Here is a 24556-nt window from a genome sequence, read left to right on the forward strand (position 1 = left end):
CAAACTCCCCAAAGCAGTCGCCGAACACTTTAACGTTCCTGGTCACAATTTTGACAACATTAAACTATATATTCTAGAAACCGGGTTTAGATCCACACGTGACAGACGTGATAGGGAGTCTTATCTCATATACAAGTTCAACGCTCTTCACCCGTCCGGTATCAACAAATCACAAGGCACCCTAGAAACACTTCACAAATAAAATATGTTTTTCCCATCTACCTCCATTATCATCTGTTATGTTCTGCATGGCCACTGCTTTCTGCTCTCTTTATTGCATGCCACAACTCTGTATTACAAATATATATTAAAAAAAAAAAAATTTGCTCGTTCTGGAATTTTCCCCACGTAACCACTAACCTCCTTATCTTTCGCTATGCTTGCGAATTCTTGCCTGTTGTCCCGTTTCGTCCACGTGTTCGTGAACCTTCCAGTTTTCTGCAACCGGTCTGTAGCCTAGATCACTACGTTCACATAATCCCCTCCACACTCTAACAAAGCAGCCATTCACTCCCGCCGTAAAAACCCGTACGGACCTTTCTTCCCTCCGGGCTGTTGACCCACAATTCGCATGAACCTTTAAACACGTCACACCTAACCCTTTAAATACCATGCCAATGATGAGGACGGTGCCCAGAAGAAGAACAGTCTCTGTTCGAAATATCGGCGGCTTCTGTCCTGAGGCAACTCCCTTCCTACATCTCTACCGGTTCGCTGGATTTCTACCCATCTACATTAAGGAAGTAGGTCTTTTTCGGCCTATAAGTCTACTGACAACTGACTACAAGATCTTGACAAAGATTCTTGCGAGCCGTCTAGAAGTAACCCTGCGAGGCACCATCGGACAACATCAAGTATACGGAATCAAAAAGCGCCGAATCAGCACGCTCCTTCATAAGATGAGAATGACATGCGAGAGAGCTACAGTGCACGGTGTGCCCATCGCAGTGCTTCAACTGGACTTAAGCTGGGCTTTCGACCGGGTGTCCCACGACTTCCTGCTTCAGTTGCTGCAGTGGTGTGAGGTGAGAAAGTTCACAATTCAATGGATCTCGATCTGCTATCGTGAGCTGACGACGAGCCTAGTGGTAAACGGAAGAAGCACGAGAAGCATAGCCGTGAAGCGATCCGTACGCCAGGAATGCCCCCTTTCCCCAATCCTCTTTGCACTCTACCTTGAGCCAATCTGTCGCATCATAGAAGCGGATTCTACGATAACCGGCATGAAGTGTGAAGCTGGAGAGGTAAAGCTGCTCGCTTACGCAGATGACGTTACGCTGATATGTACAAGTAAGGAGAGTATAGAACGGGCAACGCAAGAAATACAGCGATTTTGTAAGCTGTCGGGAGCACTTCTCAACTGGGAGAAAACAAAAGGAGCTTGGCTGGGCGATTGGGATGAAACTCCAACACGTTACATGGGAGCAACGTGGTCAACGCAGGTGGACACATACCTAGGTGTGCCCTTTAATCAAGAACGTCAGTTTTCTGGAGGAGAGATGTGGAGCACCAGACTGAACAAGTTAAAAGCGTCGTTGACAGTGTGGAACGGGAGATATGTGTCCACTCTGAACCGTAGCATCATCTGCAACGTCTCCTTATATCCGGCGGTGTTGTACTATGCGCAGGCCAGAGTCTGCAGTGGACCGACGACTCACAGAATCCATCGCATTTTTGCCACTTTCATCTGGCGTTCACGGATGGAGAAGATGCGGCGCACAAATCTTTTCCACTCAAGGCTGCGAGGTGTCTTCCAGGTGATGAATGTGGCAGTGAAGCTCGTCGTTCACCGCTTTATGCTGTTCCGAAGTGAGAAGAACGGTCACTTCTGGGAAACGTTGCAGTCATTAGGAGCCGCATACTTGCTGCTATGGATAGCTACAACAGCGGTCTTGCCTAAGAAGAACCCAGCCCTTGGCTTCTATAAAGATGTCGCCGAAGCAGTACGCTTTCTAACCGACAGGTTCTCTTGGGACTACCTTAGTACAGGTAACAGAAGAAAGCTGTATTGGGACATCATCGATGTTGTGTTCCCGTCTCCCCTGTACCGGAGCAGCCTCTCCAACAGAAAAGACTCCGATGTCTCCAGTAAGGTTACGGGCATGCCTATCCCTACCTGGATAAAAGACTGCTTCGTCCTCTTCCATACTGACACTTTGCCTGTCAAAACATGGAAGCACGCCAAGGGCTTTATCGTTCCGTGGTCTTTAAGATGTGACAGCTGCTTCGCTGAGCAAGAAACACCGGTGCACGTGTTCCTCAACTGCAGAAATGCAGTGCAGTTCTGGGGAGAAGCACGCTACGTGGCAGAGGTTGATAGCCCCTTTCAATGGGAACAGCTCAAGTTTCTAGACTTTAAGGATGACGCACGGAGGGAGTTAGTGGAAGTTATTGCAGTGGTGGGCATGCATTCCCTCTGGGCATACCGGCAAGACTACGTCAACTGTAAGGAGAATATCAGCACTCCCTGGTCGCGTTTTGTGACCACCCTGTTGTGGACGATAGAGCTCGTGAACTCTTCGGAGTATTATGAAGTGGACGGCCTTCTCCGACTGAAAGAGAGGCTCATGCGAAACTCTTATTCATTTTGAGCAGCAAACTACATTGTGCGCCCCAGAAACAAGCGCATATTTAGATGATGTAATACCAGTGGTGTAGTGCATTGTGATGACAGTGTTTAGGGAAAAGGGTTGCAGTTGTGCGTGTGTTCAGCTGTGTGTTGTCGTAAGTGAGGAAATGAGGGCCCTCATATTTGCTGAAAAAAAAATCCTTTTTGTCAAGTGATATTAATGTCTCGCTAAGTGGTGATACATTGCGTTTTCATGGAACGTGGAGCTCGTGACTTATGAAATGTGATGTAATTGAATTCTATTCTGCTATTGAATATATGAATTGAACTCATGGGCAGGCAGTGCAGGATGTGGCTGCCAAGTGCGTAGGAAGTGACGTCCATGCAAGGGTTTGTGTGTGCCTGGCATGACATGAAGTGTGTAAGCTTTGAGATTTTATGAATAAAAAAAAAGTTGGTTAGAGTGCCGTGCTAATAACGCAAAGGCCACAGGTTCGATCCCTGTGCAAGCCATAAGAACGCCATTGGTTGTCTTTTGTCGCGAGTAGGTTTTCATTCGATAGCAGCGTAATGACACGCGTAGGGAAGAGGAACCGGGGTCTGCTAGCTCAGTAGGTTAGAGCGCCGTGCTAATACCGCGGAGGCCACAGGTTCGATCGCTGTGCAGGCCATGGGAACGCTATTGGTTGTCTTTTGTCGCGAGTACGTTTTCATTCTATAGCAGCGTTATGACCATATTTTGATGACACGCGTAGGAACGAGCAACCGAGGCCTGTTAGAGAGTTCACACCCGATTCTGGAAACCATCAAGGGGACCCTTGCGTACAACTACATTCCCGATATATATGTTGAGTTTCACGAAGAAAGTCTACGCTTAAGCGGTTTCTACAAAGAGGTTCTCGAGAGCCTAAACTTCTTGGAGGCTAGATTCAGCTTGAAGAAAACGTTGGTAGCTGATCGTCTCGGTGTACTCTTTCCTGTGCCCATCTACCGTCAAATCCCCTCCGGATGGCACGGCACGGACGTATTGTGCAGAGTTAAGAAGATGCCGGTCAAGCCCAACATGAAGTCAGTTTTCTTTAAATTACACACGTCCACACTGCCCGTGAAAGCTTGGCTTCAACAGAAGGGATTCTATGTCCTGTGGTCCGTGACTTGCAGATTTTGCAATACGCCCGAGACTGTCGATCACCTTTTTCTGGACTGCACAGAAGCTTTATTCTTTTCGGATGACTTCCAGTTCAAATCCTTAAGCGAGCGCCGTCTTTCGCTTAATCCCCATACTATCCGCTTCCTCCCATTACGCCCCGGCGAAAATGTGAGATACGATAATGTTCTCCTTGTTGCCATGTACTGTTTGTGGAAGCTTCGTATGGTCGATAGGAACGAAGAGCCCTTGTGTCTTCCTATGAAATATTTCAAACCCGAACTACTGCAGGTAAAGTTAGCTTGTACTGAGCTCTTAGAAGTGTCTGAGTGGTTAGATACACTCTGCGAAAGGCTGTATGTTTTGTAGAAGTTGTGTTACTGACGTGTCCGGTATAGAGGAGAAACACCGTATTCTCTCTTTGTGATTGTGTCGTATTCTGAATGGTATTGTGAGTTTTGAGTCGTACGTGACTCAGAGTAGTAAGCTCTGAAAAATAAAGGTTAAAAAAAAAATAGGCCTGCTAGCTCAGTTGGTCAGAGCGCCGTGCTAATAACGCGAAGGCCACAGGTTCGATCCCTGTGCCGGCCATGAGAACGCTATTGGTTGTCTTTTGTCGCGAGTAGGTTTTCATTCTATAGCAGCGTAATGACCATATTTCGATGACACGTGTCGGGACGAGCAACCGAGGCCTGCCTGCTCAGTTGGTTAGAGCGCCATGCTAATAACGCGGAGGCCACTGGTTCGATCCCTGCGCAGGTCATAAGAACGCTATTGGGTGTCTTTTGTCGCGAGTAGGTTTTCATTCTATAGCAGCTGCTCTTCCAGTTCACTAAACTGATTTGATAAGTAAATACATAATCACTATTGAAGCATAGAAATCATGGCTGTGGGTCATTTGGTCATTACAACCCTTAAAGGACAACGGAAACGAAATTTGTCCATTGCAAAAAAGGGACCGAACAAGGTGTAAATATTATGTAAAATTATGGTGCCACTAGTATTTTGTAAGTACGCTGTACGGATGGGCATATTTTTGACGATTACGAGCGCGCTGGGCCGCCCACCCGACACGATCGCCCATGGAGCGCGCCAAGCATTGCGGGAAAATCTGAGGAGCGCGTGACGTCAAATATCTCTCGCGCTCCATGTGCGGCTGCCCGGTAAACGGCACAAACACGGCGAATTCTGAATAACGCCTGAAGATGTTCGATACGGAGATCTCGTGAAAGTCTGAAGGCGATATATCCTATGAGAGATGGGTTCGTACATGCTTCTTCGTCTCCGTTCTTTCCCCGTGGCGGGAATTAGACGTACGCCGAAACGCCAAATGAAAGTCAGGAACTCCAACAGGAGAGCCAACGTGCGTCACTTCCGTGGTCTGCTACGGCGGCGCGGCGACGCTCACCAGGGGCTCAGAGTGCTCCACGGCCGAATGTTATATCGCGATTGTGGCGGCATTTCAACTAATATACGCAAATCTAAGTCGAATTCCGGATTGTTTTGGTACACATCGCAATATGAGGCAAATAGCGTTGCAGCCTATTTTCGCTTCCGTCGTCCTTTAATGTTAGAGGGTTGAACTCTAAAAAGAAACAATACCAACTCAGAAGGCTACTGGATGGTTTTCCTCAAATTGACATTCTTGCTATTCAAGAGACAAAAATTGAGTCGCAGCGGGACACCGAACAAATGCTATCGCAGTATTTCATGAATCAATACGAAGTGCTCGTTAGCCATTCCATTGGATATTCTGCCGGTGTAATGATTTTCATTAAGAGAAGTCTTTCCTATACCCATGTATACCATGCCGTAGATGCAGACGGTAGGTCAGCAATGCTAGATGTAGACATTAGGGGGAGCTTTGGAGGTTTTTAGTCGTATATGCTCCAAATGATAAGAATCAACGCTGTGAGTTCTTCGAATCGACCAGACAATATTTGAATGACCAATGTAACATGGTGTTTCTGGGAGATTTTAATTGCGTCCTCTCACCGAGTGACAGAAGCACGTCCCGAAATCTTGAAGATGATAGTGCCGAGTGTCTGCAATGCATTGTAGAAACTCATAATTTGATTGATGCTGCAGAATATAGTACACCAGACACAATTAAATACACACATTTTCAAAGGAACTCACACGCTAGATTGGATCCCATATACTATTCCGCCAACAAACTCTGAGAGGTGTCGAAATACCAAGTCTTCCCAGTCCACATCAGCGATCATTGTCTCGTAGTGGCAACAATTGGAAATCCCGAAACGGCAAAACGTACTCCAAAGACGTGGAAGCTATGGGAAATGAATTCGAAGCTTTTACAGGACTCTGTTTTCGACGATTGCATGCACCGAAAGCTTGCATGTCTTGCCGAGAATCCCTTAGGCTGGGCCGAAAAGTGGGAAATCTTCAAGCAGGAGGTTAGAGGTTACGCGACTGAGAGGAGTAATATAATAGCACATCAAGGAAGTGTGAAGAAACCAAATTGAAAGAAGCTCATCGCAGACTGGTACAGCTAGAGGTGAAAAGCCCAGGCACATGTTTTGACGATATAAAGGAAATCGAGCTCCGGCTTGACCTTTTAAGCGAACATAGGTATGAAGGCGCAAGAGTTAGATGTCGAACAAAGAGATATTTGCCGGATGAAACGCCAAGCAAAAGCTATTTGGCAACAGAGAGGAAGCAGACACGTAGTAGGCACATTGAAAGTTTAGAGCACGGGGGTAAAGTAGTGGGTGACTCTGAGAAAGTGAGGGAGATATTCGTCGATTACTACAACCGCTTGTTTGGACAAACAGCACGAAAAGTCGATGAGGGATTGATAAATAGGTACATTGCAACCATGCCACAGCTAAGTGAGGAGGAGAAAGAAATGTTAGGGTCGGACATTGAAGCAACATAAATACAGTGTGCAATCAAAGAGTTAGCTTTCAACCGCAGTCCCGGGCCGGATGGCTTGGGAGCAGAGTTCTACAAGAAGTACGTAGAGCTGCTCACGCCTGTTTTACTTAATCTGTATGGAGAAGTGGAAGAAAAGGGCATTTTTTCTCTTTGTTTTCGGAGGTCGACCACTGTATTAATCCCGAAGAAAATAGCTGAGGGGTCCACTCCCAAAGTGACTGACTATAGGCCTATTACCCTCTGCAATGTTGACTACAAAATTTACCCTAGAGTGCTTGCTGCACGTCTGCAATTTGTGTTGCCCCATCTAGTAGGGGAACATCAAACGTGTGCCATCAAGAATAGAAGAATACAAACCAATATACATCTAGTTCGTACGGTGTTGGACTGGTGCAGATATGAGGGTGGGCACGTGGCGATGCTATAGTTGGATCTTTCGAAAGCTTTCGTTAGAGTTTGTCATACATACCTGTTCGCATTGCTGCGTCATGTCAACATGGGAGATAGGTTTGTAAATCGCATTCAGTTGTGCTCCAAACTAGTTGCAACGAGCCTTGTGGTGAATAGATTCATTGGCACCCCGATTGCACTTGGAGCTTCGGTCCGGCAAGGTTGTCCTTTACTTTTCGATTTGTACTTAGAACCGTTGTGTAGACACGTAATCTGTCACTATGACGTTCATGGCTTTCAGCTGGGTGGTGTTGAAGTTAAAGTTGTGGCGTATGCAGATGACGTTGCGTTCTTGGTGAAAGATAAGATAAGTGTCGAAAAAATCATGGAGCAGGTCGACTTGTTTTGTGCAGCTTTTGGAGCTCAAGTAAACAAAGAGAAGTCTTTAGGAGTATGGTGTGGGCTTTGGGGTTCAACTCCAGAAATATTTTGCGATATCAAGTGGCAGACGAGCAACATGGACTACCTGGGGGTGCCATTACACGCAAGTAGAAACACAAACAGGATGTGGTCAGAAATAATTGATAAGATGAGAAAGGAACTGTCAATATTCCATCGGGCTTCAGTTTGCAATGTGGTTTTGGTGGCGAAAATGGTATACATTTTGCAAGTACTTCAGTGTTCCCGTAAAATAGTACATGCATGCCATCGGGTGTTTGCCATCACGATAGGGTGCTCAACATTTGAAAGAATGCGTCGAGAAAACCTTTTCAAGAAAGTCAAGGATGGAGGTTTAGGTCTACAGCACTTGTTTGTAAAGCAGCTAATTATGAGACTCTGGTTTTATAGGCAGTCTGTGCATCCGCTATTAGACGCCGTGAAGAGAGCAGTAGCCTACAACTATATGCCTGATATATATGTTGGCTTCCACGAACAAGGCTTGCAGTTGACAGGGTTTTATCAGAAGGTCGTGGACTGCATCAACTTTCTAAAAGTCAGGTTTACCCCAGATTACCTCTTTTCGGTTTCAAAGAAAGTGTTGGCAGCCCATTTAACAGATACCTTGTTTCCCGTGCCAATTTACAGGCAAATTCCGTCTGAGTGGCCTGGAGCGGACGTTTTACAGTGGGTCAAACGCATGCACATAAAGCCGAATATGAAAACATTCTTTTTCAAGCTTCATACATCAACGCTCTCTGTGAGAGCATGCTTGGAACAGAAAGGCATATATGTTCCATGGTCTGTCAACAGCAGGTTTTGCAAAGTCCCAGAAACCGTTGACCACATCTTTCTTGATTGTACGGAAGCACAGGTTTTCTGGGACGACATACAGATTAAAGTACTGAATAAACGCCCCTCTCTCAACCCACATACAATCAGATTCCTACCCTTACATCCGAATGAAGATATACGCTACGATATCATCATGTTGATAGCTATGTATTGCTTGTGGAAGCTGCGTAATGCAGACAGCAATGAAGAGCCATTGGCGTCGGCCAAGCAGTATTTTAAAGTAGAAATAACGCAGCTGAAGCTATGCTGCATGCAGCATTTGGAAGCACCACCGTGGTTAGAACATCTGTGTGAATCGCTGTCCTCTATGTAAATTATTACTCTCTGTGTGTGACCTGTGTAACCTGTGTGTTGTGTGCCATGTATTTTTTTGTATCCTGTGTATTTGGATGCTACGGTGTGCATCATTCATTCATCATACATCACTCATTGACACTGTACAGTCATAGCTTATTTTAATGTTTGTAAATAAACGTTATTACCTGGTGAAAAAAAAAGGCCTGCTAGCTCAGGTGGTTAGAGCGCCGTGTTAATAACGCGGAGGCCACGGGTTCGATCCCTGTGCAGGCTATAAGAACGCCATTCGTTGTCTTTTGTCGCGAGTAGGTTTTCATTCTATAGCAGCGTAATGACCATATTTTGATTACACGCGTCGGGTCGAGCAACCAGGCCTGCTAGCTCAGTTGGTTAGAGCGCCGTGCTAATAACGCGGAGGCCACAGGTTCGATCCCTGTGCAGGCCATAAGAACGCCATTCGTTGTCTTTTGTCGCGAGTAGGTTTTCATTCTATAGCAGCGTAATGACCATATTTTGATGACACGCGTCGGGTCGAGCAACCAGGCCTGCTAGCTCAGTTGGTTAGAGCGCCGTGCTAATAACGCGGAGGCCACAGGTTCGATCCCTGTGCAGGCCATAAGAACGCCTTTCGTTGTCTTTTGTCGCGAGTAGGTTTTCATTCTATAGCAGCGTAATGACCATATTTCGATGACACGCGTCGGGACGAGCAACCGAGGCCTGCTAGCTCAGTTGGTTAGAGCGCCGTGCTAATAACGCGGAGGCCACAGGTTCGATCCCTGTGCAGGCCATAAGAACGCCATTCGTTGTCTTTTGTCGCGAGTACGTTCTCATTCTATAGCAGCGTAATGACCATATTTCGATGACACGCGTCGGGACGAGCAACCGAGGCCTGCTAGCTCAGTTGGTTAGAGCGCCGTGCTAATAACGCGGAGGCCACAGGTTCGATCCCTGTGCAGGCCCTAAGAACGCCATTCGTTGTCTTTTGTCGCGAGTAGGTTTTCATTCTATAGCAGCGTAATGACCATATTTCGATGACACGCGTCGGGACGAGCAACCGAGGCCTGCTAGCTCAGTTGGTTAAAGCGCCGTGCTAATAACGCGGAGGCCACAGGTTCGATGCCTGTGCAGGCCATAAGAACGCCATTCGTTGTCTTTTGTCGCGAGTAGGTTTTCATTCTATAGCAGCGTAATGACCATATTTCGATGACACGCGTCGGGTCGAGCAACCGAGGCCTGCTAGCTCAGTTGGTTAGAGCGCCGTGCTAATAACGCGGAGGCCACAGGTTCGATCCCTGTGCAGGCCATAAGAACGCCATTCGTTGTCTTTTGTCGCGAGTAGGTTTTCATTCTATAGCAGCGTAATGACCATATTTCGATGACACGCGTCGGGTCGAGCAACCGAGGCCTGCTAGCTCAGTTGGTTAGAGCGCCGTGCTAATAACGCGGAGGCCACAGGTTCGATCCCTGTGCAGGCCATAAGAACCCCATTCGTTGTCTTTTGTCGCGAGTAGGTTTTCATTCTATAGCAGCGTAATGACCATATTTCGATGACACGCGTCGGGACGAGCAACCGAGGCCTGCTAGCTCAGTTGGTTAGAGCGCCGTGCTAATAACGCGGAGGCCACAGGTTCGATCCCTGTGCAGGCCATAAGAACGCCATTCGTTGTCTTTTGTCGCGAGTAGGTTTTCATTCTATAGCAGCGTAATGACCATATTTCGATGACACGCGTCGGGACGAGCAACCGAGGCCTGCTAGCTCAGTTGGTTAAAGCGCCGTGCTAATAACGCGGAGGCCACAGGTTCGATGCCTGTGCAGGCCATAAGAACGCCATTCGTTGTCTTTTGTCGCGAGTAGGTTTTCATTCTATAGCAGCGTAATGACCATATTTCGATGACACGCGTCGGGTCGAGCAACCAGGCCTTCTAGCTCAGTTGGTTAAAGCGCCGTGCTAATAACGCGGAGGCCACAGGTTCGATCCCTGTGCAGGCCATAAGAACGCCATTCGTTGTCTTTTGTCGCGAGTAGGTTTTCATTCTATAGCAGCGTAATGACCATATTTTGATGACACGCGTCGGGTCGAGCAACCAGGCCTGCTAGCTCAGTTGGTTAGAGCGCCGTGCTAATAACGCGGAGGCCACAGGTTCGATCCCTGTGCAGGCCATAAGAACGCCATTCGTTGTCTTTTGTCGCGAGTAGGTTTTCATTCTATAGCAGCGTAATGACCATATTTTGATGACACGCGTCGGGTCGAGCAACCAGGCCTGCTAGCTCAGTTGGTTAGAGCGCCGTGCTAATAACGCGGAGGCCACAGGTTCGATCCCTGTGCAGGCCATAAGAACGCCATTCGTTGTCTTTTGTCGCGAGTAGGTTTTCATTCTATAGCAGCGTAATGACCATATTTTGATGACACGCGTCGGGACGAGCAACCGAGGCCTGCTAGCTCAGTTGGTTAAAGCGCCGTGCTAATAACGCGGAGGCCACAGGTTTGATGCCTGTGCAGGCCATAAGAACGCCATTCGTTGTCTTTTGTCGCGAGTAGGTTTTCATTCTATAGCAGCGTAATGACCATATTTCGATGACACGCGTCGGGTCGAGCAACCAGGCCTGCTAGCTCAGTTGGTTAAAGCGCCGTGCTAATAACGCGGAGGCCACACGTTCGATCCCTGTGCAGGCCATAAGAACGCCATTCGTTGTCTTTTGTCGCGAGTAGGTTTTCATTCTATAGCAGCGTAATGACCATATTTTGATGACACGCGTCGGGTCGAGCAACCAGGCCTGCTAGCTCAGTTGGTTAGAGCGCCGTGCTAATAACGCGGAGGCCACAGGTTCGATCCCTGTGCAGGCTATAAGAACGCCATTCGTTGTCTTTTGTCGCGAGTAGGTTTTCATTCTATAGCAGCGTAATGACCATATTTCGATGACACGCGTCGGGACGAGCAACCGAGGCCTGCTAGCTCAGTTGCATTCCACTTCCGGCGCTTGTTCTAACCGGTTGTGTGCGACATGAGCTCTGTTGGAGCGGCTGTTACGGCTAACCCTAGCCGGGATGAATCGTCTACTGTGCCTCGGAAGTCCTACAGGATGATTATGCCTACGTTACCAAAAGGCGAAATTTCACGTAACACTGTTTTTCTGCACGCGGACCCTGATGGGAGGCCGTATAAAGTTCAAGACTTCATAGCCCCTCTTGGAGTGGCAGTGAACAAGGCGGACATCGCGGGATTCGGTTCGTACCTCTTCAATCATGTGTGGGTGGTTACCTTCCACTCGGAGACGACAAAAGAGAAATTCCGGCAACTTGGCGAACTGGTAGTCAAAGGAAGACGGTGTGTTGTGGTGGACCCAAATTCCAATGACGTTACGTTTAAACTGCATTGGCTGCCAACGAATGTGACTGACGAGGCGGTTCGTCGTTGCCTGTCATTGTACGGGAAGGTTACAGATATCGTGCGGGAAAAGTGGAACTGTGCGGGTCTGGAGGGGGTGGAGACGACGACACGTTCCGTCACCGTGCAGCTTCACGATGGTGTAACTTCGGAGAGCATCCCATACCAACTGAAGATAATGGGTGTGACAGTGCTGGTGTCGGTCCCTGGAAAACCTCCCCTCTGCCTACGATGTAAACAGGTAGGCCATATACGCAGTCAGTGTCGCACAGACTACTGTCGTAGCTGTAAGGGCTACGGCCATCTAACGGAAGACTGTGTCCGCTCCTATGCTTCGATGACAAAGGGCACGTCGAGGAAAAGTAACGAGGAGATGGTAATGGACATTCAAGATACTGAGGCGACCTTGCAAAGTGAAAAGGAAAAATACCCGCACACAGAAGAAAGTGGTCCACCGCAAGGAAACTCATCGATAGGACTTCAAGAAGAGGAGGGAAATGTTTCGCACAAAGACAAAAGGACAGATGAACAACGAAAGATGGACTGCTCACAGGAGTCGACCGGAAAAAGGAAAGGTGCTGAAATTGAGAAAACTTTGGACAGATCCGTTGAAAGCCATTTGGGAAAATCTGATATTACTGGGAAGAAGAAAGTAAAGCAGGTTCAGGTGCTGGAGAGGCAGCTGCCCCTTCAAGAGGTTGGGTTGTCACAACTGGACGACCCAGGTTTCTTCTAATGGTAAACAGCATTGCGATTGTCGGCCGAGATAGCAGTATGATAAGAAAGAAGAAAATAAAACTTGCAACACTTAATGTCGTCAGCCTGATATCAAGCAGACGGAAGCACTGGATTGGAAACATGTTAGCTGCTGAAAAGGTCGACGTGGCATGCTTTCAAGAAACTAAAATTGCAACGATAGAGCAAGAAAGAGAACTTGTTAATTTTTTCCAGTCAAGATTCTGGTGTTATTGCTCGTCGGCGATAGGAGGAAGTGCGGGTACTCTCATTCTTATTAGGAAGAAAGCAGGCTTGGTGGTGGTGGACTGCGTGCTGGACGAGAGCGGACGGCTGTGCGTGGTAGATTTTTTGTTCCGGCAAAATATGATACGGCTTATTTCTGTATATGCACCCAATGAACCTACGGAAAGAAAAGACTTCTTCGCGTCACTGAGTCAGTTTGTGAACGTATCATGGGACGTCATATTGTGTGAGGACTTTAACTGTGTTCTCAAGAAAGCGGACTGCAGTTACAGGCAGGTAAAGAGTGACGTGAGCAGAAAGGAGCTGATAAAACTCACAACGAATGCCGACCTGACCGACGTCGGGGAAAAAATGCCCGGAGGTAATATCGAATTTACGCATTTTCAAGGAACCTCCCATGCAAGGCTCGACAGGTTCTATACATCGGGGCTGCTTCTCCCTATGATTGGAAACTACCAAGTAAAGCCACAGTTTTTTTCGGACCACTCTTTAGTTAGCATGACAGTTCAACGTCAGAACCGTACAAGCAGGGTAGGAAAAGAGAGCAGAACCTGCTGGAAGATGAATGAGAGTATACTGGAGGAAGAAAGTTTCTGCGACAAAATGAGAAGTATGATAGAAGAATATCAGAAAGAAGGAAATGTCAATGCCGTGACCTGGGAAGAATTTAAGCATGCGTTAAGGAAAGAAGCCATTGAATATTCACAAATAAGAGCCTTCGAAAGGAATCAGCGGATAAGGGATCTGATGCGGACACTGACGTCTTTGGCAGAGGTTGAGTGTAAACACCCAGGCTTCTTTAAAGAAGACATCAAGAAAGTTAAGGAAGAAATTCAGAAACTGTTTGAAGAGAAACACCGTGGAGCGCTCATACGAAGTAGGGTGCAGACACTAGCACGTGAAGAAACACCATTTACGATTTTCCGGTTTAAGGAGCGTGAACGAGCAGAGGGCAACGCTATCAAGTTTATTGATACAGGCGAGCGCATCGTCAAGGAGGATAACGAGATTGAAGATATCTTTTATAAACATTACCTCAGCCTTTTTCAAGAGAAGGACAGTGACCGGAAGCAGTACGAAACCTGGTTACAAGGTTTACCAACAGTAGATGAGGAATGTATGGAAACGAACAACGCAGAAATAACGGAAGCAGAAATCACCAAGGTCATCAAAAAATTAGGAAGAAATAAGTCTCCTGGGATTGACGGGTTTGGAGCAGGTTTTTACAAGGTGTTTTCTGAGCAGATATGCAGTATACTGAAAATTGTGTACGACGACATTTTAAGAAGAGGAATGTTACCGCCAAGCATGAGACAGTCACTCACGGTCCTGATTCCAAAAAAGAGAGAGGGCAAGGAGAACCCATCCGTCACTGACTACCGACCCATTAGTCTTCTGTGCACGGACTACAAAATCTTAGCAAAAATTCTGGCGGGCAGACTCGAAACAGCTCTTCGGGGAATTATTGGAAATCATCAACCATACGGTCTCCACGGCAGATCCATTGCCAGAAACCTCCACGTAATGAGAACAGTCTGTGAAATAGCCAACTGTACTTCTGAGCAGTTTGCAGTGCTCCAGACGGATCTCAGACAAGCCTTCGATAGAGTTAACCACGGATTCCTCTTTGCTGTTCTACAGCATTGTCGGGTAGGGGACTATCTGAGTAGGTGGACCAAGATATGTTATAATGAAGTCACCACTCGGCTTTTGGTAAACGGAAAGCTCGGGAAAAGCATACCGATCCGGTCCTCCGTCAGACAAGGCTGCCCACTTTCACCTATTCTGTTTGCCATGTACCTCGAACCCCTGTGCCGCAAGCTAGCTATGAACAAGAACATTAGAGGTGTAGTGATCGGTGCAGAGCACGTCAACGTTCTGGCATATGCGGACGACGTCGCAATAATCTGCTCATCGAAACTGCAAGTATGTGAAGCTGTAGGTACCATTCAAGAATTCACTAAGGTTTCTGGAGCTGAGTTGAACTTGAGGAAATCAACAGGAGCCTGGCTAGGGAATTGGACATATACACCAGAGCAGTTCATGCAAATCACCTGGACCACAAGCATTGGAAAATACTTGGGTATTGCCTTCAACGGGCAGGGTACCTTAAACATGTGGTGGACACAAAAAATGAACCTTCTACGTGGAAGTCTGGTCCCCTGGCAAAGCAGATACTTGTCTTTCAGCAACAGGGCACACGTTTGCAATGCAGTGTTGTACCCTGCTGTACTTTACGCAGCTCAGTGTACTAGCATTGATCAACGCTTCCAAGCAAAGTTCCACAGGATTTGTGCGACTTTCATTTGGCGTTCGTCTATGGAAAGCATGAGACGTTCAAACCTCTTCCTTAACCTGAAGCAAGGTGGCATAGGCCTCGTAAACCTAACGATCAAGATAAGAGTGCAAAGATTCTTTTACTTCAGAGAACAGAAAGACCCGTTCCTTAGAGCAGCACTTCAAGTTCTAGGCGGCGTATACCTCAGGAAGTGGACAGTAACATCTGAAGATAGAAGCCACCACATTCACTCTTTAACTTTCTATAAAGAAATAGCAAGTGCAATATCCTTTTTTGAGGACCTCTTCTCACAGGATTATCTCGTATCTGTTTCAAGGAAAAGACTGTATTGGGACACTATAGCTAAAGTTACGCCAACTCCGTTGTATAGACAGTGTAAGCCACCCTACGGCTCACAAGACGTGCTCAGGAAAGTGAGAAGGCTAATGATCCCAACAGGGTCAAAGGATTTCTTCTTTCGGTTCCATTGGGAGGTCTTACCGGTTAAAACCTGGATGAGACGGAAAGGCTTCATAGTTCCCTGGTCCCTTAACTGCGTTGTGTGCCCCGAGGAAGAGGAGACTCTCATTCATGTGTTCTTGCTGTGTAAAAGAGCCATACAATTTTGGGGTGCATTCAGGAATTTCATTGACGTGGACATGGATCTGCACTGGACTCGCATGAAGTTTCTGCATTTTGGTGACACACTGGACAGTTTTTTAATTCTTGCACTACATTCCCTCTGGAGCTATCGCATGGACTATGTTGAATGTCGTGAAGGAAACGGAACGGCGTGGGAGAAGTTTGTGCAAAAGGTGTTATGGACAATTACTGTGCTACCAAACGAGGACTTGGTGGGTTTGTGGGCGGAGGTCCAAAGCAAGATCGAACGCGGTGAAGGCAACCTCAGTTGCCAGGTGTATGGTAGGAGAGGAGCAACTCGTTTGTAAGGCGGAAGCCAGCAAGGAACGGGAAGAAATGTAGGGGGGTTTTACATATTGTAGTAATAATAAAAACGTCTAAAAAAAAAAAAAAAAAAAAAAAAAGGCCTGCTAGCTCAGTTGGTTAGAGCGCCGTGCTAATAACGCGGAGGCCACAGGTTCGATCCCTGTGCAGGCCATAAGAACGCCATTCGTTGTCTTTTGTCGCGAGTAGGTTTTCATTCTATAGCAGCGTAATGACCATATTTCGATGACACGCGTCGGGACGAGCAACCGAGGCCTGCTAGCTCAGTTGGTTAAAGCGCCGTGCTAATAACGCGGAGGCCACAGGTTCGATGCCTGTGCAGGCCATAAGAACGCCATTCGTTGTCTTTTGTCGCGAGTAGGTTTTCATTCTATAGCAGCGTAATGACCATATTTCGATGACACGCGTCGGGACGAGCAACCGAGGCCTGCTAGCTCAGTTGGTTAGAGCGCCGTGCTAATAACGCGGAGGCCACAGGTTCGATCCCTGTGCAGGCCATAAGAACGCCATTCGTTGTCTTTTGTCGCGAGTAGGTTTTCATTCTATAGCAGCGTAATGACCATATTTCGATGACACGCGTCGGGACGAGCAACCGAGGCCTGCTAGCTCAGTTGGTTAGAGCGCCGTGCTAATAACGCGGAGGCCACAGGTTCGATCCCTGTGCAGGCCATAAGAACGCCATTCGTTGTCTTTTGTCGCGAGTAGGTTTTCATTCTATAGCAGCGTAATGACCATATTTCGATGACACGCGTCGGGACGAGCAACCGAGGCCTGCTAGCTCAGTTGGTTAGAGCGCCGTGCTAATAACGCGGAGGCCACAGGTTCGATCCCTGTGCAGGCCATAAGAACGCCATTCGTTGTCTTTTGTCGCGAGTAGGTTTTCATTCTATAGCAGCGTAATGACCATATTTCGATGACACGCGTCGGGACGAGCAACCGAGGCCTGCTAGCTCAGTTGGTTAGAGCGCCGTGCTAATAACGCGGAGGCCACAGGTTCGATCCCTGTGCAGGCCATAAGAACGCCATTCGTTGTCTTTTGTCGCGAGTAGGTTTTCATTCTATAGCAGCGTAATGACCATATTTCGATGACACGCGTCGGGACGAGCAACCGAGGCCTGCTAGCTCAGTTGGTTAGAGCGCCGTGCTAATAACGCGGAGGCCACAGGTTCGATCCCTGTGCAGGCCATAAGAACGCCATTCGTTGTCTTTTGTCGCGAGTAGGTTTTCATTCTATAGCAGCGTAATGACCATATTTCAATGACACGCGTCGGGACGAGCAACCGAGGCCTGCTAGCTCAGTTGGTTAGAGCGCCGTGCTAATAACGCGGAGGCCACAGGTTCGATCCCTGTGCAGGCCATAAGAACGCCATTCGTTGTCTTTTGTCGCGAGTAGGTTTTCATTCTATAGCAGCGTAATGACCATATTTCGATGACACGCGTCGGGACGAGCAACCGAGGCCTGCTAGCTCAGTTGGTTAGAGCGCCGTGCTAATAACGCGGAGGCCACAGGTTCGATCCCTGTGCAGGCCATAAGAACGCCATTCGTTGTCTTTTGTCGCGAGTAGGTTTTCATTCTATAGCAGCGTAATGACCATATTTCGATGACACGCGTCGGGACGAGCAACCGATGTCTGCTAGCTCAGTTGGTTAGAGCGCCGTGCTAATAACGCGGAGGCCACAGGTTCGATCCCTGTGCAGGCCATAAGAACGCCATTCGTTGTCTTTTGTCGCGAGTAGGTTTTCATTCTATAGCAGCGTAATGACCATATTTCGATGACACGCGTCGGGACGAGCAACTGGGGGCTGCTAGCTCAGTAGCGCTCGATCGGGTACGCCACAAATTCCTTTTCGATCTCCTGCGATGGGTTGGCATAGGAGAAGACCTCGAGCGCTGGACGGAAGTCTGTTACAATGACATCTCAGCGCAACTGATCGTCAATGGAAACGTGGGACCAAAGTTCAGTGTCACTAAATCGGTTCGTCAAGGCTGCCCTTTATCTCCACCCCTTTTTTCACTCTACCTGGAACCGCTTTGTCGTTTCATCCTGCAGAACAAGGAAATCACCGGAATGAATCTAGCGCAGCAGGAAATCAAGCTCTTAGCTTTCGCTGACGATATTGCAGTTATCTGCTCAAATTCAGGAGAGATAAAGACAACGCTCGCTATCTTCGAGGCCTTCTGTCAAGTATCCGGAGCTGCGGTAAACATCGCCAAGTCGAAATGCGCTTTTGTCGGAGAATGGGACAGTGCGCCAGATAGATTTATGGGCTTCGAATGTTCAACGGAACTGGGCAAATACCTGGGTGTTAAACTGGACCCCTACACAACTGATGAAGAGAAATGAAACAACAAGGTGAACGCGCTGCAGGGAAAATTGCAGCCGTACAGAGGGAGGGAATTGTCACTCCTGCATCGCAGCTACATCTGCAATACTGTCCTTCTTCCAGCCATCCTTTATTCGGCTCAAGCAACCTGCATTGATGCAACAACTACGCAGTGATTCCACCGAATCTGCGCCACTTATGTGTGGTATTCAAAGTTTGAGCGAAGCGACGGACGAATACATACTGGCCCATTCAATCTGGTGGTTTGGGTTTGATCAACCTGGAACTAAAAATCACGGTTCAGTTTTTCATTTACTCCAGAGACCAAAAGACACCAGAGCTACGAGCTGCTATGCAAACTTTGGGATCGCGATACCTTCAGCAGTGGATGGTCACCACCCAGGCATATGCAACAGAAGCGTCCGCGCTAAAATTCTATAAGAGCATAAGGCAGAGCATTAAGTTCCTGTTGGAGCGGTTCTCGTGGGACTACCTGGCCTCTGTGAACAGGAAGACGCTGTATTGGGACACGGTGTCCAACGCGTTTCCACCGCCACTCTACCGTCAACCTTTCACGCACTTGATGCAACAAGATGTCCTGAAACGTATCAGGCATCTTCCTGTGCCAACAGGGACGAAGGACTTCTTCGTCAGCTTCCATATAGAGGTACTGCCTACTAAACAGTGGATGGAAGCAAAGGGTTTCTTCATGCCACGGGAAGCAAACTGCGATCTGTGCGGCCAATCAGAAACCCTCCGGCACATTTTCTACGATTGCAAAAACGCCCTACTTTTCTGGAGTGATCTGCGAGCGTCCCTGCAGGTCCACGAGGAAATCACATATGAATTGCTGAAGTTCCTCAACTGCTCGAACAAAGAGCACGCCGAAGTGCAATGTGTTATACTAATGGCCGGGCTACATGCTTTATGGAAGTCGAGGACGGCGCGGGTAGAGTGTCATGCAGGGGTGCAGTCGCCGGTTATCTACCTGAAAGGGAAGCTTTGCTGGACGCTCTCACTAATAGGGAAGGAGAGGCTTCGTGATGAACGAAAATGGGAAGAACTTCAGCCTATAATTAGGCAGCTCCAGCCAAAAACATTCGGATGTTGGATGAAGAACAGTGTAATGCCGGGGAAAAAGAGAAAATAAGCACCAGGTCGGCAGAGCCACCGTCAACAGTCGACAGCACAATGTGTTCTTTTTACTAGAAAAACACACAGGTCGTGTTTTATAAATTTCATGAAAATAAAACAAAATGACAAAAAAAAGGGCTGCTAGCTCAGTTGGTTAGAGCGCCGTGCTAATAACGCGGAGGCCACAGGTTCGATCCCTGTGCAGGCCATAAGAACGCCATTCGTTGTCTTTTGTCGCGAGTAGGTTTTCATTCTATAGCAGCTTAATGACCATATTTCGATGACACGCGTCGGGACGAGCAACCGAGGCCTGCTAGCTCAGTTGGTTAGAGCGCCGTGCTAATAACGCGGAGGCCACAGGTTCGATCCCTGTGCAGGCCATAAGAACGCCATTCGTTGTCTTTTGTCGCGAGTAGGTTTTCATTCTATAGCAGCGTAATGACCATATTTCGATGACACGCGTCGGGACGAGCAACCGAGGCCTGCTAGCTCAGTTGGTTAGAGCGCCGTGCTAATAACGCGGAGGCCACAGGTTCGATCCCTGTGCAGGCCATAAGAACGCCATTCGTTGTCTTTTGTCGCGAGTAGGTTTTCATTCTATAGCAGCGTAATGACCATATTTCGATGACACGCGTCGGGACGAGCAACCGAGGCCTGCTAGCTCAGTTGGTTAGAGCGCCGTGCTAATAACGCGGAGGCCACAGGTTCGATCCCTGTGCAGGCCATAAGAACGCCATTCGTTGTCTTTTGTCGCGAGTAGGTTTTCATTCTATAGCAGCTTAATGACCATATTTCGATGACACGCGTCGGGACGAGCAACCGAGGCCTGCTAGCTCAGTTGGTTAGAGCGCCGTGCTAATAACGCGGAGGCCACAGGTTCGATCCCTGTGCAGGCCATAAGAACGCCATTCGTTGTCTTTTGTCGCGAGTAGGTTTTCATTCTATAGCAGCTTAATGACCATATTTCGATGACACGCGTCGGGACGAGCAACCGAGGCCTGCTAGCTCAGTTGGTTAGAGCGCCGTGCTAATAACGCGGAGGCCACAGGTTCGATCCCTGTGCAGGCCATAAGAACGCCATTCGTTGTCTTTTGTCGCGAGTAGGTTTTCATTCTATAGCAGCGTAATGACCATATTTCGATGACACGCGTCGGGACGAGCAACCGAGGCCTGCTAGCTCAGTTGGTTAGAGCGCCGTGCTAATAACGCGGAGGCCACAGGTTCGATCCCTGTGCAGGCCATAAGAACGCCATTCGTTGTCTTTTGTCGCGAGTAGGTTTTCATTCTATAGCAGCGTAATGACCATATTTCGATGACACGCGTCGGGACGAGCAACCGAGGCCTGCTAGCTCAGTTGGTTAGAGCGCCGTGCTAATAACGCGGAGGCCACAGGTTCGATCCCTGTGCAGGCCATAAGAACGCCATTCGTTGTCTTTTGTCGCGAGTAGGTTTTCATTCTATAGCAGCGTAATGACCATATTTCGATGACACGCGTCGGGACGAGCAACCGAGGCCTGCTAGCTCAGTTGGTTAGAGCGCCGTGCTAATAACGCGGAGGCCACAGGTTCGATCCCTGTGCAGGCCATAAGAACGCCATTCGTTGTCTTTTGTCGCGAGTAGGTTTTCATTCTATAGCAGCTTAATGACCATATTTCGATGACACGCGTCGGGACGAGCAACCGAGGCCTGCTAGCTCAGTTGGTTAGAGCGCCGTGCTAATAACGCGGAGGCCACAGGTTCGATCCCTGTGCAGGCCATAAGAACGCCATTCGTTGTCTTTTGTCGCGAGTAGGTTTTCATTCTATAGCAGCTTAATGACCATATTTCGATGACACGCGTCGGGACGAGCAACCGAGGCCTGCTAGCTCAGTTGGTTAGAGCGCCGTGCTAATAACGCGGAGGCCACAGGTTCGATCCCTGTGCAGGCCATAAGAACGCCATTCGTTGTCTTTTGTCGCGAGTAGGTTTTCATTCTATAGCAGCGTAATGACCATATTTCGATGACACGCGTCGGGACGAGCAACCGAGGCCTGCTAGCTCAGTTGGTTAGAGCGCCGTGCTAATAACGCGGAGGCCACAGGTTCGATCCCTGTGCAGGCCATAAGAACGCCATTCGTTGTCTTTTGTCGCGAGTAGGTTTTCATTCTATAGCAGCGTAATGACCATATTTCGATGACACGCGTCGGGACGAGCAACCGAGGCCTGCTAGCTCAGTTGGTTAGAGCGCCGTGCTAATAACGCGGAGGCCACAGGTTCGATCCCTGTGCAGGCCATAAGAACGCCATTCGTTGTCTTTTGTCGCGAGTAGGTTTTCATTCTATAGCAGCTTAATGACCATATTTCGATGACACGCGTCGGGACGAGCAACCGAGGCCTGCTAGCTCAGTTGGTTAGAGCGCCGTGCTAATAACGCGGAGGCCACAGGTTCGATCCCTGTGCAGGCCATAAGAACGCCATTCGTTGTCTTTTGTCGCGAGTAGGTTTTCATTCTATAGCAGCTTAATGACCATATTTCGATGACACGCGTCGGGACGAGCAACCGAGGCCTGCTAGCTCAGTTGGTTAGAGCGCCGTGCTAATAACGCGGAGGCCACAGGTTCGATCCCTGTGCAGGCCATAAGAACGCCATTCGTTGTCTTTTGTCGCGAGTAGGTTTTCATTCTATAGCAGCTTAATGACCATATTTCGATGACACGCGTCGGGACGAGCAACCGAGGCCTGCTAGCTCAGTTGGTTAGAGCGCCGTGCTAATAACGCGGAGGCCACAGGTTCGATCCCTGTGCAGGCCATAAGAACGCCATTCGTTGTCTTTTGTCGCGAGTAGGTTTTCATTCTATAGCAGCGTAATGACCATATTTCGATGACACGCGTCGGGACGAGCAACCGAGGCCTGCTAGCTCAGTTGGTTAGAGCGCCGTGCTAATAACGCGGAGGCCACAGGTTCGATCCCTGTGCAGGCCATAAGAACGCCATTCGTTGTCTTTTGTCGCGAGTAGGTTTTCATTCTATAGCAGCGTAATGACCATATTTCGATGACACGCGTCGGGACGAGCAACCGAGGCCTGCTAGCTCAGTTGGTTAGAGCGCCGTGCTAATAACGCGGAGGCCACAGGTTCGATCCCTGTGCAGGCCATAAGAACGCCATTCGTTGTCTTTTGTCGCGAGTAGGTTTTCATTCTATAGCAGCGTAATGACCATATTTCGATGACACGCGTCGGGACGAGCAACCGAGGCCTGCTAGCTCAGTTGGTTAGAGCGCCGTGCTAATAACGCGGAGGCCACAGGTTCGATCCCTGTGCAGGCCATAAGAACGCCATTCGTTGTCTTTTGTCGCGAGTAGGTTTTCATTCTATAGCAGCGTAATGACCATATTTCGATGACACGCGTCGGGACGAGCAACCGAGGCCTGCTAGCTCAGTTGGTTAGAGCGCCGTGCTAATAACGCGGAGGCCACAGGTTCGATCCCTGTGCAGGCCATAAGAACGCCATTCGTTGTCTTTTGTCGCGAGTAGGTTTTCATTCTATAGCAGCTTAATGACCATATTTCGATGACACGCGTCGGGACGAGCAACCGAGGCCTGCTAGCTCAGTTGGTTAGAGCGCCGTGCTAATAACGCGGAGGCCACAGGTTCGATCCCTGTGCAGGCCATAAGAACGCCATTCGTTGTCTTTTGTCGCGAGTAGGTTTTCATTCTATAGCAGCTTAATGACCATATTTCGATGACACGCGTCGGGACGAGCAACCGAGGCCTGCTAGCTCAGTTGGTTAGAGCGCCGTGCTAATAACGCGGAGGCCACAGGTTCGATCCCTGTGCAGGCCATAAGAACGCCATTCGTTGTCTTTTGTCGCGAGTAGGTTTTCATTCTATAGCAGCGTAATGACCATATTTCGATGACACGCGTCGGGACGAGCAACCGAGGCCTGCTAGCTCAGTTGGTTAGAGCGCCGTGCTAATAACGCGGAGGCCACAGGTTCGATCCCTGTGCAGGCCATAAGAACGCCATTCGTTGTCTTTTGTCGCGAGTAGGTTTTCATTCTATAGCAGCGTAATGACCATATTTCGATGACACGCGTCGGGACGAGCAACCGAGGCCTGCTAGCTCAGTTGGTTAGAGCGCCGTGCTAATAACGCGGAGGCCACAGGTTCGATCCCTGTGCAGGCCATAAGAACGCCATTCGTTGTCTTTTGTCGCGAGTAGGTTTTCATTCTATAGCAGCGTAATGACCATATTTCGATGACACGCGTCGGGACGAGCAACCGAGGCCTGCTAGCTCAGTTGGTTAGAGCGCCGTGCTAATAACGCGGAGGCCACAGGTTCGATCCCTGTGCAGGCCATAAGAACGCCATTCGTTGTCTTTTGTCGCGAGTAGGTTTTCATTCTATAGCAGCTTAATGACCATATTTCGATGACACGCGTCGGGACGAGCAACCGAGGCCTGCTAGCTCAGTTGGTTAGAGCGCCGTGCTAATAACGCGGAGGCCACAGGTTCGATCCCTGTGCAGGCCATAAGAACGCCATTCGTTGTCTTTTGTCGCGAGTAGGTTTTCATTCTATAGCAGCTTAATGACCATATTTCGATGACACGCGTCGGGACGAGCAACCGAGGCCTGCTAGCTCAGTTGGTTAGAGCGCCGTGCTAATAACGCGGAGGCCACAGGTTCGATCCCTGTGCAGGCCATAAGAACGCCATTCGTTGTCTTTTGTCGCGAGTAGGTTTTCATTCTATAGCAGCGTAATGACCATATTTCGATGACACGCGTCGGGACGAGCAACCGAGGCCTGCTAGCTCAGTTGGTTAGAGCGCCGTGCTAATAACGCGGAGGCCACAGGTTCGATCCCTGTGCAGGCCATAAGAACGCCATTCGTTGTCTTTTGTCGCGAGTAGGTT

At 48.7% G+C, this 24556-nt stretch overlaps 1 protein-coding gene and 55 non-coding genes across 56 annotated transcripts; all 56 read left to right on the plus strand.

Moving 5' to 3' along the window:
- Nucleotides 1-905: 905 nt before the first annotated feature.
- On the plus strand, nt 906-2591 carry LOC135394827 (uncharacterized). Its single transcript, XM_064625847.1, has one exon. It carries the CDS (start codon nt 906-908, stop codon nt 2589-2591), a length of 1686 nt encoding a protein of 561 aa, XP_064481917.1.
- A 1642-nt stretch (nt 2592-4233) lies between these two features.
- Trnai-aau (transfer RNA isoleucine (anticodon AAU)) lies at nt 4234-4307 on the plus strand. The gene has a single exon. It is a non-coding gene; the product is annotated as a tRNA-Ile (tRNA).
- Nucleotides 4308-8794: 4487 nt separating this feature from the next.
- Nucleotides 8795-8868, plus strand: Trnai-aau (transfer RNA isoleucine (anticodon AAU)). The gene has a single exon. It is a non-coding gene; the product is annotated as a tRNA-Ile (tRNA).
- Nucleotides 8869-8965: 97 nt separating this feature from the next.
- On the plus strand, nt 8966-9039 carry Trnai-aau (transfer RNA isoleucine (anticodon AAU)). The gene has a single exon. It is a non-coding gene; the product is annotated as a tRNA-Ile (tRNA).
- Nucleotides 9040-9136: 97 nt separating this feature from the next.
- Nucleotides 9137-9210, plus strand: Trnai-aau (transfer RNA isoleucine (anticodon AAU)). Its single transcript has one exon. It is a non-coding gene; the product is annotated as a tRNA-Ile (tRNA).
- A 98-nt stretch (nt 9211-9308) lies between these two features.
- On the plus strand, nt 9309-9382 carry Trnai-aau (transfer RNA isoleucine (anticodon AAU)). The gene has a single exon. It is a non-coding gene; the product is annotated as a tRNA-Ile (tRNA).
- A 98-nt stretch (nt 9383-9480) lies between these two features.
- Nucleotides 9481-9554, plus strand: Trnai-aau (transfer RNA isoleucine (anticodon AAU)). The gene has a single exon. It is a non-coding gene; the product is annotated as a tRNA-Ile (tRNA).
- Nucleotides 9555-9652: 98 nt separating this feature from the next.
- Nucleotides 9653-9726, plus strand: Trnai-aau (transfer RNA isoleucine (anticodon AAU)). Its single transcript has one exon. It is a non-coding gene; the product is annotated as a tRNA-Ile (tRNA).
- A 98-nt stretch (nt 9727-9824) lies between these two features.
- On the plus strand, nt 9825-9898 carry Trnai-aau (transfer RNA isoleucine (anticodon AAU)). The gene has a single exon. It is a non-coding gene; the product is annotated as a tRNA-Ile (tRNA).
- A 98-nt stretch (nt 9899-9996) lies between these two features.
- Nucleotides 9997-10070, plus strand: Trnai-aau (transfer RNA isoleucine (anticodon AAU)). Its single transcript has one exon. It is a non-coding gene; the product is annotated as a tRNA-Ile (tRNA).
- A 98-nt stretch (nt 10071-10168) lies between these two features.
- Nucleotides 10169-10242, plus strand: Trnai-aau (transfer RNA isoleucine (anticodon AAU)). The gene has a single exon. It is a non-coding gene; the product is annotated as a tRNA-Ile (tRNA).
- Nucleotides 10243-10340: 98 nt separating this feature from the next.
- Trnai-aau (transfer RNA isoleucine (anticodon AAU)) lies at nt 10341-10414 on the plus strand. The gene has a single exon. It is a non-coding gene; the product is annotated as a tRNA-Ile (tRNA).
- A 97-nt stretch (nt 10415-10511) lies between these two features.
- Nucleotides 10512-10585, plus strand: Trnai-aau (transfer RNA isoleucine (anticodon AAU)). Its single transcript has one exon. It is a non-coding gene; the product is annotated as a tRNA-Ile (tRNA).
- A 97-nt stretch (nt 10586-10682) lies between these two features.
- Trnai-aau (transfer RNA isoleucine (anticodon AAU)) lies at nt 10683-10756 on the plus strand. The gene has a single exon. It is a non-coding gene; the product is annotated as a tRNA-Ile (tRNA).
- Nucleotides 10757-10853: 97 nt separating this feature from the next.
- On the plus strand, nt 10854-10927 carry Trnai-aau (transfer RNA isoleucine (anticodon AAU)). The gene has a single exon. It is a non-coding gene; the product is annotated as a tRNA-Ile (tRNA).
- Nucleotides 10928-11025: 98 nt separating this feature from the next.
- Trnai-aau (transfer RNA isoleucine (anticodon AAU)) lies at nt 11026-11099 on the plus strand. Its single transcript has one exon. It is a non-coding gene; the product is annotated as a tRNA-Ile (tRNA).
- A 97-nt stretch (nt 11100-11196) lies between these two features.
- Trnai-aau (transfer RNA isoleucine (anticodon AAU)) lies at nt 11197-11270 on the plus strand. Its single transcript has one exon. It is a non-coding gene; the product is annotated as a tRNA-Ile (tRNA).
- A 97-nt stretch (nt 11271-11367) lies between these two features.
- Trnai-aau (transfer RNA isoleucine (anticodon AAU)) lies at nt 11368-11441 on the plus strand. The gene has a single exon. It is a non-coding gene; the product is annotated as a tRNA-Ile (tRNA).
- A 4845-nt stretch (nt 11442-16286) lies between these two features.
- On the plus strand, nt 16287-16360 carry Trnai-aau (transfer RNA isoleucine (anticodon AAU)). Its single transcript has one exon. It is a non-coding gene; the product is annotated as a tRNA-Ile (tRNA).
- A 98-nt stretch (nt 16361-16458) lies between these two features.
- Trnai-aau (transfer RNA isoleucine (anticodon AAU)) lies at nt 16459-16532 on the plus strand. The gene has a single exon. It is a non-coding gene; the product is annotated as a tRNA-Ile (tRNA).
- A 98-nt stretch (nt 16533-16630) lies between these two features.
- On the plus strand, nt 16631-16704 carry Trnai-aau (transfer RNA isoleucine (anticodon AAU)). Its single transcript has one exon. It is a non-coding gene; the product is annotated as a tRNA-Ile (tRNA).
- Nucleotides 16705-16802: 98 nt separating this feature from the next.
- Trnai-aau (transfer RNA isoleucine (anticodon AAU)) lies at nt 16803-16876 on the plus strand. Its single transcript has one exon. It is a non-coding gene; the product is annotated as a tRNA-Ile (tRNA).
- Nucleotides 16877-16974: 98 nt separating this feature from the next.
- Nucleotides 16975-17048, plus strand: Trnai-aau (transfer RNA isoleucine (anticodon AAU)). The gene has a single exon. It is a non-coding gene; the product is annotated as a tRNA-Ile (tRNA).
- A 98-nt stretch (nt 17049-17146) lies between these two features.
- Nucleotides 17147-17220, plus strand: Trnai-aau (transfer RNA isoleucine (anticodon AAU)). The gene has a single exon. It is a non-coding gene; the product is annotated as a tRNA-Ile (tRNA).
- A 98-nt stretch (nt 17221-17318) lies between these two features.
- Nucleotides 17319-17392, plus strand: Trnai-aau (transfer RNA isoleucine (anticodon AAU)). The gene has a single exon. It is a non-coding gene; the product is annotated as a tRNA-Ile (tRNA).
- A 98-nt stretch (nt 17393-17490) lies between these two features.
- Nucleotides 17491-17564, plus strand: Trnai-aau (transfer RNA isoleucine (anticodon AAU)). The gene has a single exon. It is a non-coding gene; the product is annotated as a tRNA-Ile (tRNA).
- Nucleotides 17565-17662: 98 nt separating this feature from the next.
- Trnai-aau (transfer RNA isoleucine (anticodon AAU)) lies at nt 17663-17736 on the plus strand. Its single transcript has one exon. It is a non-coding gene; the product is annotated as a tRNA-Ile (tRNA).
- A 98-nt stretch (nt 17737-17834) lies between these two features.
- Nucleotides 17835-17908, plus strand: Trnai-aau (transfer RNA isoleucine (anticodon AAU)). The gene has a single exon. It is a non-coding gene; the product is annotated as a tRNA-Ile (tRNA).
- Nucleotides 17909-19800: 1892 nt separating this feature from the next.
- On the plus strand, nt 19801-19874 carry Trnai-aau (transfer RNA isoleucine (anticodon AAU)). Its single transcript has one exon. It is a non-coding gene; the product is annotated as a tRNA-Ile (tRNA).
- A 98-nt stretch (nt 19875-19972) lies between these two features.
- Trnai-aau (transfer RNA isoleucine (anticodon AAU)) lies at nt 19973-20046 on the plus strand. Its single transcript has one exon. It is a non-coding gene; the product is annotated as a tRNA-Ile (tRNA).
- A 98-nt stretch (nt 20047-20144) lies between these two features.
- On the plus strand, nt 20145-20218 carry Trnai-aau (transfer RNA isoleucine (anticodon AAU)). Its single transcript has one exon. It is a non-coding gene; the product is annotated as a tRNA-Ile (tRNA).
- A 98-nt stretch (nt 20219-20316) lies between these two features.
- Nucleotides 20317-20390, plus strand: Trnai-aau (transfer RNA isoleucine (anticodon AAU)). Its single transcript has one exon. It is a non-coding gene; the product is annotated as a tRNA-Ile (tRNA).
- A 98-nt stretch (nt 20391-20488) lies between these two features.
- On the plus strand, nt 20489-20562 carry Trnai-aau (transfer RNA isoleucine (anticodon AAU)). Its single transcript has one exon. It is a non-coding gene; the product is annotated as a tRNA-Ile (tRNA).
- A 98-nt stretch (nt 20563-20660) lies between these two features.
- On the plus strand, nt 20661-20734 carry Trnai-aau (transfer RNA isoleucine (anticodon AAU)). Its single transcript has one exon. It is a non-coding gene; the product is annotated as a tRNA-Ile (tRNA).
- Nucleotides 20735-20832: 98 nt separating this feature from the next.
- Nucleotides 20833-20906, plus strand: Trnai-aau (transfer RNA isoleucine (anticodon AAU)). The gene has a single exon. It is a non-coding gene; the product is annotated as a tRNA-Ile (tRNA).
- Nucleotides 20907-21004: 98 nt separating this feature from the next.
- Trnai-aau (transfer RNA isoleucine (anticodon AAU)) lies at nt 21005-21078 on the plus strand. The gene has a single exon. It is a non-coding gene; the product is annotated as a tRNA-Ile (tRNA).
- Nucleotides 21079-21176: 98 nt separating this feature from the next.
- On the plus strand, nt 21177-21250 carry Trnai-aau (transfer RNA isoleucine (anticodon AAU)). The gene has a single exon. It is a non-coding gene; the product is annotated as a tRNA-Ile (tRNA).
- Nucleotides 21251-21348: 98 nt separating this feature from the next.
- Trnai-aau (transfer RNA isoleucine (anticodon AAU)) lies at nt 21349-21422 on the plus strand. The gene has a single exon. It is a non-coding gene; the product is annotated as a tRNA-Ile (tRNA).
- A 98-nt stretch (nt 21423-21520) lies between these two features.
- Nucleotides 21521-21594, plus strand: Trnai-aau (transfer RNA isoleucine (anticodon AAU)). Its single transcript has one exon. It is a non-coding gene; the product is annotated as a tRNA-Ile (tRNA).
- Nucleotides 21595-21692: 98 nt separating this feature from the next.
- Trnai-aau (transfer RNA isoleucine (anticodon AAU)) lies at nt 21693-21766 on the plus strand. Its single transcript has one exon. It is a non-coding gene; the product is annotated as a tRNA-Ile (tRNA).
- Nucleotides 21767-21864: 98 nt separating this feature from the next.
- On the plus strand, nt 21865-21938 carry Trnai-aau (transfer RNA isoleucine (anticodon AAU)). Its single transcript has one exon. It is a non-coding gene; the product is annotated as a tRNA-Ile (tRNA).
- A 98-nt stretch (nt 21939-22036) lies between these two features.
- On the plus strand, nt 22037-22110 carry Trnai-aau (transfer RNA isoleucine (anticodon AAU)). The gene has a single exon. It is a non-coding gene; the product is annotated as a tRNA-Ile (tRNA).
- Nucleotides 22111-22208: 98 nt separating this feature from the next.
- Trnai-aau (transfer RNA isoleucine (anticodon AAU)) lies at nt 22209-22282 on the plus strand. The gene has a single exon. It is a non-coding gene; the product is annotated as a tRNA-Ile (tRNA).
- Nucleotides 22283-22380: 98 nt separating this feature from the next.
- Nucleotides 22381-22454, plus strand: Trnai-aau (transfer RNA isoleucine (anticodon AAU)). Its single transcript has one exon. It is a non-coding gene; the product is annotated as a tRNA-Ile (tRNA).
- A 98-nt stretch (nt 22455-22552) lies between these two features.
- On the plus strand, nt 22553-22626 carry Trnai-aau (transfer RNA isoleucine (anticodon AAU)). The gene has a single exon. It is a non-coding gene; the product is annotated as a tRNA-Ile (tRNA).
- A 98-nt stretch (nt 22627-22724) lies between these two features.
- On the plus strand, nt 22725-22798 carry Trnai-aau (transfer RNA isoleucine (anticodon AAU)). The gene has a single exon. It is a non-coding gene; the product is annotated as a tRNA-Ile (tRNA).
- Nucleotides 22799-22896: 98 nt separating this feature from the next.
- Nucleotides 22897-22970, plus strand: Trnai-aau (transfer RNA isoleucine (anticodon AAU)). Its single transcript has one exon. It is a non-coding gene; the product is annotated as a tRNA-Ile (tRNA).
- A 98-nt stretch (nt 22971-23068) lies between these two features.
- On the plus strand, nt 23069-23142 carry Trnai-aau (transfer RNA isoleucine (anticodon AAU)). The gene has a single exon. It is a non-coding gene; the product is annotated as a tRNA-Ile (tRNA).
- A 98-nt stretch (nt 23143-23240) lies between these two features.
- Nucleotides 23241-23314, plus strand: Trnai-aau (transfer RNA isoleucine (anticodon AAU)). Its single transcript has one exon. It is a non-coding gene; the product is annotated as a tRNA-Ile (tRNA).
- A 98-nt stretch (nt 23315-23412) lies between these two features.
- Trnai-aau (transfer RNA isoleucine (anticodon AAU)) lies at nt 23413-23486 on the plus strand. The gene has a single exon. It is a non-coding gene; the product is annotated as a tRNA-Ile (tRNA).
- Nucleotides 23487-23584: 98 nt separating this feature from the next.
- Trnai-aau (transfer RNA isoleucine (anticodon AAU)) lies at nt 23585-23658 on the plus strand. Its single transcript has one exon. It is a non-coding gene; the product is annotated as a tRNA-Ile (tRNA).
- Nucleotides 23659-23756: 98 nt separating this feature from the next.
- Trnai-aau (transfer RNA isoleucine (anticodon AAU)) lies at nt 23757-23830 on the plus strand. Its single transcript has one exon. It is a non-coding gene; the product is annotated as a tRNA-Ile (tRNA).
- A 98-nt stretch (nt 23831-23928) lies between these two features.
- Nucleotides 23929-24002, plus strand: Trnai-aau (transfer RNA isoleucine (anticodon AAU)). The gene has a single exon. It is a non-coding gene; the product is annotated as a tRNA-Ile (tRNA).
- A 98-nt stretch (nt 24003-24100) lies between these two features.
- Trnai-aau (transfer RNA isoleucine (anticodon AAU)) lies at nt 24101-24174 on the plus strand. The gene has a single exon. It is a non-coding gene; the product is annotated as a tRNA-Ile (tRNA).
- Nucleotides 24175-24272: 98 nt separating this feature from the next.
- On the plus strand, nt 24273-24346 carry Trnai-aau (transfer RNA isoleucine (anticodon AAU)). Its single transcript has one exon. It is a non-coding gene; the product is annotated as a tRNA-Ile (tRNA).
- A 98-nt stretch (nt 24347-24444) lies between these two features.
- Trnai-aau (transfer RNA isoleucine (anticodon AAU)) lies at nt 24445-24518 on the plus strand. The gene has a single exon. It is a non-coding gene; the product is annotated as a tRNA-Ile (tRNA).
- The last annotated feature ends 38 nt before the right edge of the window (nt 24519-24556 follow it).

Source organism: Ornithodoros turicata, chromosome 1 (assembly GCF_037126465.1).
Source record: "Ornithodoros turicata isolate Travis chromosome 1, ASM3712646v1, whole genome shotgun sequence".
Lineage (NCBI taxonomy): Eukaryota > Metazoa > Arthropoda > Arachnida > Ixodida > Argasidae > Ornithodoros > Ornithodoros turicata.